We start from the raw sequence: 16173 nt of genomic DNA, 5'->3' as shown, positions 1-16173 counted from the left end.
TTCTGTGGAAATTAACACTGGCAACACCCAGTTAAGTCAATGTGAATTTTAATAGCAGCTGAAATGGGTACAAGATCAAGCTGCAAACAAAAACACTCTGCAAAGGAAACAGAAGTCATACAGAAAAAGTGAGTGAACAATTAATGAAAAGTTCCTTTCACAGCTTTCATGCTTTGCAATGCAGTCGCTTTGGATTAGAACAATGTGAATCATGCTTAAGGAAGGATTAATGGACATTAAAGAAAAAGCTCAGCATCCGGTTGTTTAACAGTGAGATTCAAAACAAACACTGAAGCCCAATTCCAAGCTGACAAATACAGCCTTATCGCAGAGAAGCTCCTTGTTTCTGTACAATCTTCTCGCAATATATATGTGTTACTTGTCAGCTGGGTAACAAAGATGCAACAGGCAGTGGCAGAGTGGCTGTCCCAGGGCAGCTAGCCTAGCTGCTTCGCTTTGCAGTTTCAAATAAAAACTCTGTAAGGCCAGGTGCACCTCTGTGCATTAGTGCCCAAAAGATACAAGTTGGCCACTTTATACTTCTCAGGGCAAATGTCCTGTTACTACAGCGTCTGCAAAAATCAAGCATCTCTGTCCAGTCTACTCCTTCAGTCACGTTTGCATTTTTCCTCAGAACCAAAATGGCCATAAAATTGCTCCTGAAATACACATTTAAGCTGAAATCCCTGTGAAAAAATGGCAGTCACAAAAAATACCAGCTACCAGCAGGGCTGGACACAGCCAAATCCAGCTGCATCCACAGGGCAGGCTCACTTCCTCCCTGCATCCCTCCAAAAAAGCTTCACCATGAAGTACAGCACAGTTTATTTTGTGTGCTGAGGTGGTGGCATGCAACACTCCAAAGCAGCTCCTCCTCGCTGGTCTGTGCTAATACACCCCCATGTTTCTCTTAGAAAAATAAAGAGGATTAGAAAATATCTTAACCAGAACATTTAAAAAACACGAGGTTATCCAGCTTTTATTTAACACTGTTTTTTCCTTTGTCCACAGTAGCTAGCACACTCGCCCACCTCAAAGGGCTATATAATCAGCTTATGTCATTCTCCCATTTTACAGCTGAGGAAACAGATGCTTGGGAGAAAGCACGATTTGCTCATTGTCAGACATCAAATCTAGGGCAAACCCAGGAATCAGAATCCAGGCTCTTGGATCCAGGGCCGAAGCCCCTTCTCTAAGGCACACTGCCTTGGGGAGCTATTTTACAATTGACTGAAGCACAAAAGCCCAGTCTAGATGGGAGGAGACAGCAGTGATAAAACAGAAGAAGGTGAAAGCAGATATACATCTCTAATGCTACCAGTACAGTCTCATTAACAGAAATTGGTATAAATCGACACAAAGAAAATTATGTTTCTGTCTTCCTATGCTGTGGCTCTGCTGAACAGGAACTAATGGCTGTAACGGGGGAAAATCGCGAGTGTAGATAAGGCCTAAAGAAAGAGAGGGAGATCATGTTATGGAAGTGTGAATAATCGACTCCAAGTAATGCTCTGGTGCTAGGAGAAAACAGGCTTCAAGAGAGATCTCCACTTCTTATCTCTTGCTCTAACCTAGGCAAACAAAAGGCAAGAAAGGAATGGACCACCACAGCATACTGGGAACCTATTCCCCTCAGAAGCAAGCACACAGGGAGGGAGGGCCAGTGATTCTGTTCTGCCAGCTGCCACCACTTCCTCGCCACTGGCTGTCTGCACAAGACAGGTCCTGCTGTCCTAGCTACACCTGGGTATGGACAGACAACAAATAATCTAAATCTAACCTCAAAATGAACCATCACCAAACAAGTGCTCTGTGGGCTGTTCTCTGCGAGCCTGGCAGTTACATGATACCTTGCCTAACTCTACCTTTGGGGACAGCACTTGCTATTAACCTGAAGTGTATCAGTCTGTTCTGGAGCGCTAGGGGATTACAGTACTGTTGCACCATCAGATTAAGAGCAGACTGCTTTCAAAGGACAACAACTGTATGCTCCTGTTGCCAATTAAAAAAAAAAACCACCAAGGGAATTAATAATGAAAGGATAACTTCAATGTGAGGGAGTTCAATTTTGTGTTTTAAGTGTTTTGTTGTAATGCAACATGCCATGATTTTTATTTATTCATTTTAATGAAAACAGTAGCTGACAGAGTTGCTATGGTGTGAGCTGAGGCCCTACATAAGCATAATCAGGATTTACTTGGTCAAGAAGTGCATTTTAAGTGCTGTATTACCAGGGTTCCACTGACTTGGAGGTTTTTGGTTTATAAAGTCTCTTCATGGAAAAGAGTTCCTACTAAGTGCAACTGTGTCTTCTTCTGAGCCAATACCAGGTTAGAACTCCAGTTTCAGAGTGGTTAGCCAGTCTGGGCTCCCAAATGACTCAGTGCAAAAAGACCTTCACCCCTCTCCATCTCAAAGCAAATAAAACCAGCTTATACAAACCAGTCAGTGATATAACTCAGTGAAGAGGAGGAGCAGCACAGGCTTGACCACATAACAGAGAGCTAGAAATAACTTTTTTTTCTATAGCAGTTCACTTCCCTGCGATTCTGGGCAAATCACTTAACTCCTGACAGTTATCCACTTGTACAAGAAGGATAATTATACACAGTTTCTTTCCTTGCTGAAAAGCAACTTGCTGTACTACAGAACATAAAAGAAAGGGAGGGGAGTGAGGTATAATTATTAAATCTTTCTAAACTCTTTAGAACAGTCCAGTGTGTAATATCTACCTTGCCATTCCCAGCTCCAAACCCTGACACTGTGACTTGGGAGCAGCAGTTGCCCTTGATCTGCTGAAGACAGCAATGGCATTTTCATTAGCAGAAGAAAACCTGAGCATACTGGAAATGTATCACTGCATGGAACACCCCACATAGAAATCACTCAATATAGTCCAGTACCTGTCTGTCATAACCAAATCTATTCTACCCCCTGAGAAGAGGGAGGAAAAAAAAAAAGACATGGCTCCTTCACCATGCCATAGGGCATATTTTCTTCATCCATCAGGCTTAACATACAGTTAGAGCCATCCTGTTAAAATTTTAGCAATGGGAATCTTAAAAGCTCCAGGCTACAGAGAAAGTGCATTTTTGATAGCCCAGTATCTTCGCCCAATTACTCTTTGTCAGCTCACCCTCAAGATCCATATCTCACTGAAGGTCAATTGTGGTTGAAAATATCCAGTACAGACTCATCCATTGTAAGAGTAAAAATAATGAAGACATATCCATCCTGAAACAGTGCATGTTCAAATCTAGTAGGAAACCCAAATAGGATCCCTTTCTAATTTCAACTGGCAGGACAAATGTCACCGTTGAGAGGGACAAGGAAAAGAAAAAAAGAGAGAGGAAGAAATTGCGTGCTTTTACAGCAGCCTGTGATTGCTGTCATGTCATCGTTCCCCTGAGTGTTTGCCCTTCTGAAGAAGAGATCTGAAAAAAGAACAGTCTCGCACACTAACCAGGAGGCAACTGCCTGAAAACTCATTCTGGGCCAGAAGAATGGGAAAGGAAGCCACAGTCATCATCTTCCAACTCATTTAGAAGGGCAAACATTTTTAGTTAGGGAGTGGGAACACTGAGGTGTGGTTTTTTTTTTCCTGTCTAAAGTTTTGTGGGTTGAGACATTTAGAAAACAGAAATACAAAGAACAATATAAGTTGCTGTATTAGCATACAACTATCGGGACAGAGGTATCGCAACACAATCACAGTAATACATTTTCATGAGTAGGCAATGTCACTCTGAATTTAGCAATCTCGATGTCAAAGCAAATAAATATTATATAATGAAAACATAGTATGAAAAGTCTAAAGATAACCTTAAAACACAATTGCTGATGAACTCAGTTTTCTGTGTTCTCCAGAGATGTTCTCTATCACCACAGTAATCTCCTTTTTTCATGCAGAATAGGTTCTTTACCAATTCTATGAAAACTACCACCTTGTGAATCCCAGAGACCATGGGCAGCATCCTGTGCTCTCTCTGGTGGGTGTCCTCCTCAACTAATAATCAACTGTTCCTTCTTAGCTTCTGAGATCCAGTGAGACCACTGTATCAGAAGATATATAAGAAAACAAAGCAGGACAACTCTAGGGTGAAAAATAGCAAGTTCTACCATCCAAAAGGAAAGGTAGAAAGTAGACGTTTAGAACAAATCATGTCAAGGAAATTATTTAAAAAAAAATACAGGAGAAACATTAAGATTATTCAAGAGAAATTTCTGGAAATGAATACAAGGATGTGAAGAATTTTTTTGTAAACCAAGGAGGACAGAAGACAATTAAATCTATTGAGGGGTCTGCAGAGCAGTTAAGTACTTTGTTTCATTACTCTTCAAGGAGAATAATAGGAAATTCTTTCTCAAGGGATACTCTCTCATAGGAAATCAAGAAATCGCTTGCAGATACAGAAGTCTCTAAGGAAGAGACAATTTAAGGACCTTAGCACTTCCGAAGAAAAGCTTAAAAACAAAGCAGTGGGGGTTTGGAACACTGACCTCATTTGGATCTCCTATCCCACAGCAGCTGAATGACATTAAGATATAAACACCACAGAACAAAAAATTCAAGGATTACAGTTCATAGAGATTTATCTGAGTCAAAACGCTGGACGCTGAGACCAGTTAAAAGAAAAAACAAGCAAGTATTTGAAACAGTATTACTCACACAGAACAAAGCAGCGCAGATTTGTGAAGGTAAACAGTGCACCTTTACTCCATTGAATTTGACAAATGCCAAAGTGAAAGATCCAGCAGATACAGTAGATTTGGGCTTTTGAACCACAATCCCCAGTTAAATAATTATTTTAAGGTTAAGATTCTGCCAAGAAATAAAAAGGAAATTTCTGACAAAAGAAAAGTATACATCTGTCTCTCCTGGAGAGAAAGGCCCTGGATGTCAATGTCAGAGATTTTATCAGCATGCTAATACTCTGAAGTCAAGAGATAGCAGGCAGGTGGATGAACTACATGCTGTCAGTAGATACCACTTCGCTAAGCTGAAAGTACTGATCCATTCAAGACAGTAACAACAGCTCAAGATCTGCCCAGCCAGACACCCCCAGCACCTACCTCAACTCAGCACCCGCAGCCACACAGTAGGGCTGCAAGTCAGATCAGCTCATCAATCCCACTGAAAGCAAATATATTCATTTTTTGGTAGGGTTACTTTTCAGTCAGACCACTGAACTGATTCAGCTCAGAGGACAGCTGCACAATCTCTAGAGTTCACTAAACAGAATAGTCTTGTGAGAGCAGCATGTTTCTCACAGTAGCTTGGAATTACCATCGGACTATGCCCAAACAACAGCAAAACAGTTTAATATTCACTTCCCAGTAGGCCAACAACTGAAGCAACCACAGGAGACAGCAAGGCCCAAACAATGCTGCCACCAAACCATTTTTCAAATAGCCAGGCTCCTTTTCCTGATGCCTTTGCACTTGGCGCTCTTTGGTCATGCAAAATAATCCTTTTCCCTCTAGACACTAAACATCTATGGTTACCAGTGAGTTTTTGCATGATTTGAGTATCTCTCAGCTAGTAACTGGACTGAGGTGCATTTTGTGGGGATCACCAAACCATTATTGGTAATTACTGAGCTGGGCTGGAATTCACACTGGTGATTTAGCTGAAAAAGGTCCCATCTCAATATCCTGAACCATCCACTCCCCACATCTAATTCGTTTTGAAATTACACCTCAGCGATGTGGCACCCCCACCCTGCCTGCAGGACGAACGTCCTTCCATGACAGTGGTTTAGACAACAGGAGGTTGTTCCTTATTTTCCAGGGAATGCAGTTGTCAGAGTTTTGTCATTGCTTTTTGAAGAACTGAACCAAGGGGCTAATTCATCCTTTCCTCTAGGATGATCCTGCATTAAAAGAAAAATTCCTCCACACAAGAGTTCCTGCTTAACTAACCCTTCTGATCAGGGTCTCACAGAGCAAAGAAGAGACACAAAATGTGAAGCACCCAAATTCCTAGGGATTCCAAGAAAATTTCCTTGTCTATCTACACAGACTATTAGCTCCTATTCTTGGTCAGTAAAACTCACTGGAGAGTGATGCCTGCCTATACTTTCTTAAATCCCTTCTACTAAGAATTATGCTAGTAAGTGATAATTTCCCTCCTCTGTCCAGAACCTGAGGCAGTTCCAACCATGCCAGGTTCACTCCAAATGGTATCTCAAGGAGCAGAAGGCACGTACTTTAGTTCTCCTCCACACTTCACATGTATCAGTTAAGATTTAGCTGGTGCTTGCGCTACTTTCACCCCTTCTGTGCTTAAAAGCAGTGAGGCAATATGGTCCACCATCTTGTTCCATTAAAGGGAGGAAAAAGAGGGCAGTTCAGCACAGCAACAACTGGAATTGTCACACATTGATGTAAAGCTTGCATCAGTGCCAAGGTAATGCCTTCCTGCTTCAGGCACATCTATTCGTCTCTGCTATGGTCCATTTTCAGCTATTGTTGTAAAGGTTTCTTTGACTTCCCTGTACTTAGGTTATAGATCACGTAGATTTGTGTAGGTGTTTTCTTGGTTTTGTTATTCTGCAGAACTAGTAGTCAGTCACCAAATACAGAGAACTAAAGTAGAAATTAAAGAAAAGAAAAGAGAAAGAAGCCAGGTTTAGTGACCATAACACATTCTGTAGAGGAGATGCTCTATAAAAGGACTAAATATCCATCCTACCAGAGCACATTTGCAACACACACATTTCTGGCTACTAAGGTACTGTGCCAAACATGGCAGTAAATCCTCAACTGTTTGGCAGATCATCTCAACGCAGGCGTTACTGAAACCAAGGAACAAACGCATCCGAAAATCATTTTTTCTGGGATCCATTTCCTAAGGGAATGTTCAATAAATATAATTCAAAGTAGGTTTGGTACTTCATGAAAATACTTAAGAGTCAAAACCTTCCCCACCCCAAAATAAAGAAATAGTTCATTAGAATTTCTACAGTTCTCAATTCAATTTATAATCTGCTTTGCAGAAACCAAAGCAGTAACTAGCCTAAGGTGGTAGCATCGGTTCTGAATACGCACTCAGAGGATTCACTCACCAATTAACATTGATTCTTTCTGGTACTCTTTGCTGAGGTGGCAGCGCTGGGTCACACAGGACACATATCTCTCCAGAACATACCAGCACATTTCATAGTAGAAAGGATAACGGAATTTGGCATGCACCTGAAAGCAAGATCGAGACAGTCAGTCCATGGGGAAGGGAGAGAAGTTTGCAGCACAAGGGCCAGTCATCATTCTCATCATGTTATCAAGAGCACAAACAGTATGCGGGAGGGGGAGGGGAGAGAGGGTGGGAGCCGAGTGAGATGTATGCCTTCGGCATACCAAATGAGGAAACTGCCTGCCTGCCTGCCATGATAGCATCATTTCTTGGTTCACTAATTTGTATCCTCTTGGGGTGGTGGGAGAGGAAAGGGTTTGTGTTCTTGTGAAATCATGAAACTGATGGATGGCCCCTACAGTATTATTTACCTACTGTATAAACATAGGGTGGTCACATACAGATGTTAGTCACTAAAATTCAAGTTAAAATAAAGGTGTTTTTTTTTAATTTCCTAAACACTATCACACGATTTTTACCAAAATGGCAGCATTACCTAAAATGAGTCAAGCAGGAAATAAATCTTTGTCAATTACAGTCTTCACGACAATGATCACACAAATTCTTGATTATTGATAACTACACGTTAAAGGTAAAAATCCCTTATGTGGTTTACACATAATATTTTGGTAACAAGTTAGTTTTTGCCATAAACAGAACAGAAAAGCAGGATTTTGACAAAAGATCCTGTCAAGCTGTGCACTTTTTCTTACATCTCAGACCTGTTGTTCTCACACAAAAAGCTTATTCTCCAACACTATGTATTTGTGAGATTATTTCAAATTCAAAAGAAAACAAGAGTGGTTTTCCTTCCTCTCCAACATAGTTTTCTGTCTATGGGAGGTCACTGTACCAAAAAAGAATCTGGGAAGCTCCTAAAATGCAAGAACATATGTATATTTATTGTGATTTGTTAAAAATGGATGCCATGCATCTTGCATGCACTTGTACTTACACTGTACACTTCTTTCTCCTGGTGGCACAGAAATTTGCATTTCGCAGGCTTGCATGCATGCATTGCAACTGGGATTATAGGGACTGCTTTAAAAATATTCTACGCATATTAACTGCTCACCTAGCCAAGAAGTATCCACCCACCTTTAATGAAAAGCTGGACTGCACCAGAAAGGAGCATTATCTTAGAAAGCCCTTTATAAAAAACAAAGCCAAAACATCACCCCACCCCAGCTCACCCAAAAAACAGTGAAGTCTAAACAGAACCACTAATCCAGCACCTGGAAACTCAGATTCAGCTCTGCAAAGCAGGCAGTGTTGAAACATCTGCATGGCGATATAAGAATTGAGCACACTTACTAGAATGCCCATATTTGAAAACTGTCCCCAAGGTGGACAGTCAAAGAACTTGCTTCTGTTCCCAGGGCACATGAAATGCAAACACTTTTAGCAGTAAAACAAAATGTAATGAAGGGAAACATACTGTATTGTCCCACTAAATGTATCACAGCGTAGGATTTAAATACTCCATGGCAATTCCCAAAAGTTAAGACCTCTTAAATTCAACCCAAATGTAGCTGGCAAATCTGGACTGCACGTTGCTATGGGTTATGCATCCAGCGACGCTGCACCTTTTCATGTATTTCCCTGTATTGTCTGCTACAAAGCACATGTACTAAAAAAAAAGAAAGGGGAGGGTGGGGGGAAGGCAAAAGCCAACCAACATCCCCCTAAATGTGAGAACATTTAACCCCAGGGTCTTTTTGCATTGGAGAATATTTTTCCTTTGGTTTAGTTATTTGTCATAAAGAAGAGATCGAGTCACTTATCACGATTACAGAACACAGGGGAAATTAGCCATGCTAAAATATATGCTAATAAAGGAACTCAAATTTTTCCAAGAGAGCACTGCAGGAAACAAAATTTGCAAAGAATTGACTTACAAACAGGAAGCCGCCTTCCACCCCTCAGCCTTCAAAAGGTTTTCAGCCACATGCCTGGGAATATTAAAGACATCATTGCTCAACATTTGTTGACAGATTCTGAGCGTCACCAAATTTAGTTGTTACCAATGTTAATTCAATGTGAAAGACAAGGCAGTAATGCATGCAGTGCTCCCATTATGTATATCAATCTTTAATATTCAATTTGAGTTCCTAATTGCCTCACTATCACTGTTCCAACCCACAGCAAATCCCTCCATGCCTCTGTAATTCACTATTTGCCCAAGAAGGCTCTGCTTTTACAAACCTTCAGAAGTTAAGAGCTACCATATGTAGCAAGAGATACTGTGCAAAGATCTACAGTGCCTTTTGCCAGTAAAGCAAGACTAACAGTGCTTTAAAAATTTTCTAAACTTTGCCTTATGGAGAAGTACAGAGGAGTACATTCTTTATGATATCCTTGGACATTTATCCATTATAATGGATGTGAACTGCATTATGTGCATGTCTATACATTTTCCATTGTACACTTACGGTCAAATGAACTCTTATGGGGAGGAGGGGAAAAATAAGAGAAAGAAAGAAAGAAATTAAAAATGTTCTGTGATGAATTTAAAGTGTAATATCTGATACAGACACTGCCAGAGGACTAAATCCCCCACCAGCAGGGAAATACACTAGATCATCTAATAGGCATTTCCAGCTCTAACTTCTGTGATTAATAATTTACAATCCACTGAATAAATTTTTTAATTATTCCTGTACAGCAAGAAAAATCCTCTCTGGAATATGATCCATTTCTTTAGTTCAAAGTGAAATTATTTGAGAGACTTATATCCCTCTCCAAAAACAAAACAAAAAACCCTAAACAAGTAAGACACGTTTTCCTTAAGAAAGTATTAGTCTCTTCCACAATGTCCATTAAAATAATTACAAACTCCACTTGTGTTTAATCAATATAATCACAAAAATGAAAAACAATTTATGGTTATTTACAAAGTAATTAGTCTATCCACTTTAAACGTTACCTTACGTTCCAGAAAACAAAATCAGTAGGAAACACCATCATCTGTGAGTGACCACCTTACGTAGGTATTTTGAGTGCTTTTGTCCCTATCCATGTTCCAATATCTTAACACAGTTAAATTTAGATGAGTTGGGAGTAAGTTTGACACGTTCTTCCTCTTCAGTACAACAGAGCTGTAACAGCCCTATGCCAAGATGATGAATCTCTGCACAGCAGCCTGCTTTGCAGTTATTCAAGCTGGTCTAGCAGAGAGCTAAACAGCTTGGCCTATTTGACTAGCTGTTAATTGGCCTCTAAGAAAGCCAGACTGCAAAATGAGAGTCTCTACAAACTGTAAGGCTGGAGAGTATTTGTTTACCTCAATTGCACATTAGGAGCTGTTTCCAACAATAGACATGTTTTTTATTACTCCTTAAAACTATTTTTAAATGGCTATAACCCTCTTAAAAAGTCTCCCAGGGATATGAGAAATTAAGCTAGAATAAGCATGACAAGTATATAAACTAGGCAATTTTATCAGGCTGTAAATCAGCACTACCATTTCAACCACATATTTATTCTTGTCTTAGCTGCTAAAACAATAACAACTACACCTAGCATAAAAATGACTCTGAATATCAGCAAAGATGATTAAGCATTATATAGCAGGTTTAAACACAGTGAAACCTCCACAAAATTGCTCTGTGCAAAATGAAGAGGGAAAACACACCTGTATTACACTTTGATTTGAGTGTGGCAAATTCGTCAATCACATTGTGTATTTTACTTCTGTGCTACACACAATGGAAAGAACAATACTGATGAGAAAACTCATTTGCAGTATGTTCACACTGGCAAATTTGTGTGAACTACATACTGCACTGAGTCTGCTGTACTAGCCAGTGTATGAATAGAATTATTTGAACACAGAAATTAAAAAATTTGGTTGGCAAAGCAAATAAAGTAGTACACACTAGAATCCTATTTTGAAAATATTTACCCCTTCAAGATTCCTGCATGGTATTTTTAGGGCTAGGGTGGGTGTGGGTGTTATTATTTCTAAATAACAGTATTGATTTTCCTGCCTTTTATCAAACTTCTGTATGCCTTAGTTGCACGGCTTACATTTTGCTTCTGTCTAGAAATTCTTGCTATTCTTTGACTGTTCACACAGCTTTGTTATTATACGGCTGCCTACGAGCACAAGTTTTGTGAACACAGGTACAGGCTGTGCACAACACATTTCTAGCACACAGCAACATACAAGCACTGAAATTGTTTCTGTGAAGTCAAGGAAACTCTGGGCTGTTAGCTTTCATTAGTCTTTTTTTAAAGCACTTAAGCATTTTTCAAAGGAAAAGAAGAACTACACAGACTTTGAAGAAAATCTAAACCAAAACTGACAGGCATAAAGGTCTGATTTGGGACTTCCAAGTGTTGCGATATCCCTTTCCAAAAAACTCTGACAGGACATTTTCAAAGAGGCAGATAATCCAACTCGCAGAACCTTCCTATAGGATCAAGGTGCTAGCGACTTTTCAAAGGCATTTCAGTGTAACTGGCTGGTAAGTTCCTAAAAGTTACCAAAATACTTGACTGTTATGGGGAAATCTGTCTCCTGGTATAAAAGCTTAGGAGATCAAAGCTGCACCCAGCTTCTGGAGGAGAAGGACCTGACATGAAACACTACCGAGCAGTTACAACCCAAGGTGTGTAATCTTGGGTTGCTCAAGTCCTGTCAGAACAAAATGTCAGGTCTTCTACTGCTTCATGAAAGAGCGTTTCCTTCCCATCTTCCCCATAGACACAGATGGAAATAACTTGTTTCTGGCATCGAACCTTCCTCCCAGTCCTCACTTCTCTGTTCTCCACACAAGTCACCTGTGCTAGCATCTTTCCCAGCAACAACACACCCTCCCCTTGAGCACCTGCAGCATATATATATCCAGCATCTACTGCTAGTTCTTATTTACAGCACTCTGAAAACCTTCCTGTGCCTAGCACCTCTGTCTAGCCATAATGAGCCCCTTCCTGCTTCTGCCATCATAACTTTTTGCTGTCCAAGTCCCTTTACTCTTTCTTAAGACACTTGAAATTCTTGCTTTGGGACACCTATTCAAAGCTAGGATGAACTCCACTCTGGTCTCTAGCTCCAGTTCTGCTCTCTGCTACATTCCCTCTATTCTAATTCCCCTGAATTTGAGATTTTGTCTTCGTCTCTTACACTAAGAATTCATTTTTCTCCTTAATATTCCTTCTCTTCATCAAAGCGACTCTAGGAAACCAACTACTCCCACCACTGTTTTGCAATGTGAAGGCCTTGTACCCCCTGTGAAGTAAGGGAGCAGTCCATAACACAACACTGGCAGAGAGAGGCAGCAGGGAGGACGCCTTTCCTCTCACTGAGTCAAAGATACGTTTCAAAACAATACATATTTGCTTCAGGCCTATGCACTTTCACTGCAAAGAGAATGATTTGAGGAAAAAGCCCACCTGGAGCCTGAATTGCACCCTCTTGGAGACATGAACAACAGTGATCTGTACTGATGTCCAAGACACACCATTTTAAGACTTTTTAGTAAAGAAGAATTGCAACTTCCTGCCATTTTGCCAGCCCAAATCTCCATTAACGCCACAGCTGGCACCTGTGCCAGTGGTTTACCAGCACTGTCTCAATGCAATGCCTCCAAAACAGTCAGTCACAAAAAGTCCCCATCTGAATTTGCTCATACCACTGTTCCATTTTTGCATGCTAGGTGTCCCGTTTATTAATCAAGGATAAAATTTTCACTCCCAACAATGAGGCTGCACAGTAACCTCCTCCAAGATGTAATACTATTTCCGCCAGGTAGATGCTACAGCCAGATGAACATCACAATGTTCACATTAATGTCACACCCCAGACTCCCCTTGTTCCAAGAAATTCCTGCATAGTATCGAGTCATTGTAGAAGAAAATCCTGCAAAGTATAGAAGGTGTCGTTTCATACGCAACTTTGGTGTAGCTTTGTCAATTCAGCTGTGGAGAGCAGAACCATCCTAGTCCTGTTAGTTCTCCAGGCTCGGGTATCCATTCCAGGTGTGCACAGAGAGATGATAAGCAGGGGGTTACCAGAAGTACTGGTACAAAGGTCTGTAAAGCGCAATATGTGTTTGTGCAAAAGGGAAGGTGTTTATGAAAGTTTAACAGGCAGACAAAAGACACAGAAGGGACACGTCTGTGGGAAGTAGGGAAAAACAGATGAGTAAATCCCACTAAAAATAGCCAACATTTGAAAGTCTCATTACTTCACGTTTACCTCTTGTTTCAACGACTCTGACACGGAGCTCCCACCACTTCTTGTTTGTCAGAAGGGAATACGAGAGAGAGACTATGACAGATCATAGTCACAAAGAACTGTTCAGTTAAAAAGAGAATCAAGTATCCTTACCCTTGTTCTGTCCTCAATTTCATAGATGCGAAGCTGCATGGGAACATTAAAGCTATGCAGGATATTTCCACCAAACACCAGAGAATCTACTGGAGTATAAACCGCATGTATCCACCCTAGAGAGGGAAAGCAAAGAACTGAGAATGCCTCATGCTATGTAGTATTACAGAGCAATTTATAATCCAATTTTAACAACCCCATGAACCCCATTCTGCAGGGGATGAGAGGTTAAAACAGCGAAAGGTTAAATGGTATGCTCGTAGCCACACTTTCAGACTAGTCACAGCAGAAGAATGGCATCTTATGATGTACAGTCTTACAACCCTCTGTAAATTGGGTTCTTCTATTTATTCACAGAACAGTTACAGTGTTTACTGAGAACACACAAGCTTGTGACTCAACCACATCCATGACTAAGAAGTAAATTCACTCTATTCAGTACACTTGGCCCTCAGATGTATCTACTGGCACCATCCAGTAGGGTTGCAAATCATGTTAGCAGTGGTGGTGGGCTAGGGCTGTGGAACTGGACTGAGTCCACATCAAACTTCTTTCACACCAGCACCAGAGCACGCATCTTCAGATGTTGACAATTTCAAATTATTACCAGTCCTCCTTCAGAGGTTAAGTTTCGTATCCTGCTTTCAGCTTCCTGAAGCAACCGAAATATCTTTTTCACTGCAAGTCCCAAGTTAAGGGATTTAACATTTCTACTACTGAAGCTGATGAGGCTGTTCTGACCCAAACCTGCAAAGGACTGAATTAATTTCACAGGCTCCAAAGCAAGGAAAGAATCTTCTCTCAACAAAAAATCCAGGCATGGCAATTCAAGCAGCCACACACCAGCTCCTCTGCTTCTCATTGTTTGCTTGGTATGTCAGCAGCTGAAGGCCTGGCTATGCAAGACTGTAGCCTCTGATCTCTGTAGTGAAAAAGGAATTGATCCTGCTAATGATCTGGGACCCACAGAGACTCGACACTTTTTTTTTTTTTCTTCTTTTTTAATGAAAAGCATTGCAATTCATAAACCAGCAGACAGCAAAGCAACATAGGGGGCAGTCAATTTCCTCCTAACTGTGCAGTACTTTCCATTAAAGCTGTGGCAGCTTTCCTTCACTTCAAGATCAGCGAGGGAGCAGGAAAATGCCATTCAGCCTAAAGGGTTCTCCAGCTAGCAGCCACGAAAGCTCTCCTCCGCAACAATCTTTAGACCGTAAAGCCCTCAAAGCTGTATCTGAGAAGTCCTTGAGCCACAGCAGATGGCAGAGCTGGGGCTTTCATTTAAGGGCATATTGGTAGGGGAGAGGCAGGAAGAAAAAGAAATCAGCATTAGAATTTTCACCCTGGAAACACAAGCTCATCACTCTGGATACATTTTTCTGAATTTCAGAATCACAGAATGGTTGAGGTTAGAAGGGGCCTCTGGAGGTCCAACTCCCCTGCTTGAACTGGACCACCTAGAGCCACCTGCCCAGAAGTATGTCCAGATGGCTTTTCAATATCTCCTAGGACGAAGACTCCACAACCCCTCTGGGCAACCTGTTCCAGTGCTCAGTCAATTTACAGGTTTGATTCCATATGATAAATGTGATGCATATAAAAAAGCAGGTGGCTTATGGCTCTGGCAGCTCTTGGTATTACTGCATCTTTCTTGCTCCAGTTAGTATAATTTCAGTTAGAGTTGCTCACAATGATCCAGCCTGTTTATTACTTCCAAATCAAGAAAAACCAACTAGAGAGGATTTTTATTTTTTCATGTAAGGGTCATGTGTCAACTACATACATCAAAACTCTAAAAACTCTTCACATCTGAAGTAGTTCACCATCTCACGTCAAATACATCAGTCTGTACTAAGAGCAAACTATGGGAAAAAGAGCAATCTTCTTGATCCTGGTCTTTGGGAAGTAAAGAAGATCCAAGGTCAAGGAAGTTGAGGCCACTGCTTCCACTAGGTAATCAAAGATTTATGTGAGGGGGTTGGGAGAAAGAATGGAAACCACATGCTGAAGCAAGTCTGTTGCTGGGGCCCCAAAGCCAACTTAATTGGATAGGTACTGAAACACAGGGTCAATCTGAGTGACAATTCACCTTGTCAGTTTTAGAGATGAACAAAACAAAGCTTGAAAAACTGAAATGACTTTGTCCATGGCCATACAACTGAGTAGTGGCAGAAGACAGGTCAAGAAACAGACAGTTATCTGCAGAACATCAGAGAGTCCCCACAACTACCTGCCACTGCAGTTCTCTCAGCACAGATCAGTCAACATACAAACATAGTGGAGCTGGTGGATACAACAAGTTGTTTTAATGGAATGATCAACATCATTCTAAATACAATGTGTCATGGCTTAATGCGGCTGGCAACGAAGCACCACGCAGCCACTTGCTCACTCCCCCCCTCCCTCAGTGGGATGGGGGAGAGAATGGGGAAGGAGAAAAAAGGTTAGAGCTGTGGGCTGAGACAAAGACAGTTTAATAAGAGAAAATAATAATAGTAATAATAAGAATGGTAACAGAATATACAAAACTAATGATGCACAATGCAATTGCTCACCACCCACCAACCGATGCCCAGCCCGTCCTGAGCCGCGATCACTCCCCGAGCCGCCATCAGTCCCTGAGCAGCAATCACTCTCCCTGCAACCAACCGACTAACAAACTCCCCCCCCCCGCGCACGACGGTCTATGGTATGGAATAGCTCCTTG

The 16173-nt window shown here is 41.1% G+C and overlaps 1 protein-coding gene across 5 annotated transcripts in view; it reads right to left on the bottom strand.

The window, feature by feature from the left end:
• The window catches only part of LOC104130143 (lysine-specific demethylase 2B), an 86482-nt gene that overhangs the window by 50147 nt on the left and 20162 nt on the right, over nucleotides 1-16173 (bottom strand). For 3 of the 5 annotated variants that reach the window (XM_035898557.1, XM_035898558.1, XM_035898556.1), the window contains exons 4-5: nucleotides 13467-13582; nucleotides 7068-7194 (exon numbers count right to left, since the gene is read on the bottom strand). In XM_035898557.1, the coding sequence (XP_035754450.1) occupies nucleotides 7068-7194; nucleotides 13467-13582 (243 nt within the window). Of the gene's footprint in view, nucleotides 1-6209; nucleotides 6276-7067; nucleotides 7195-9030; nucleotides 9085-13466; nucleotides 13583-16173 lie in introns of those variants that run through there. The other 2 variants (XM_035898559.1, XM_035898560.1) reach the window with 2 other exon arrangements.

This window comes from Egretta garzetta, unplaced genomic scaffold (assembly GCF_000687185.1).
Source record: "Egretta garzetta isolate BGI_Z169 unplaced genomic scaffold, ASM68718v1 scaffold447, whole genome shotgun sequence".
Lineage (NCBI taxonomy): Eukaryota > Metazoa > Chordata > Aves > Pelecaniformes > Ardeidae > Egretta > Egretta garzetta.
The sequence above is the reverse complement of the archived record's forward strand: the minus strand, read 5'-3'. Positions and strand labels throughout refer to the sequence as shown.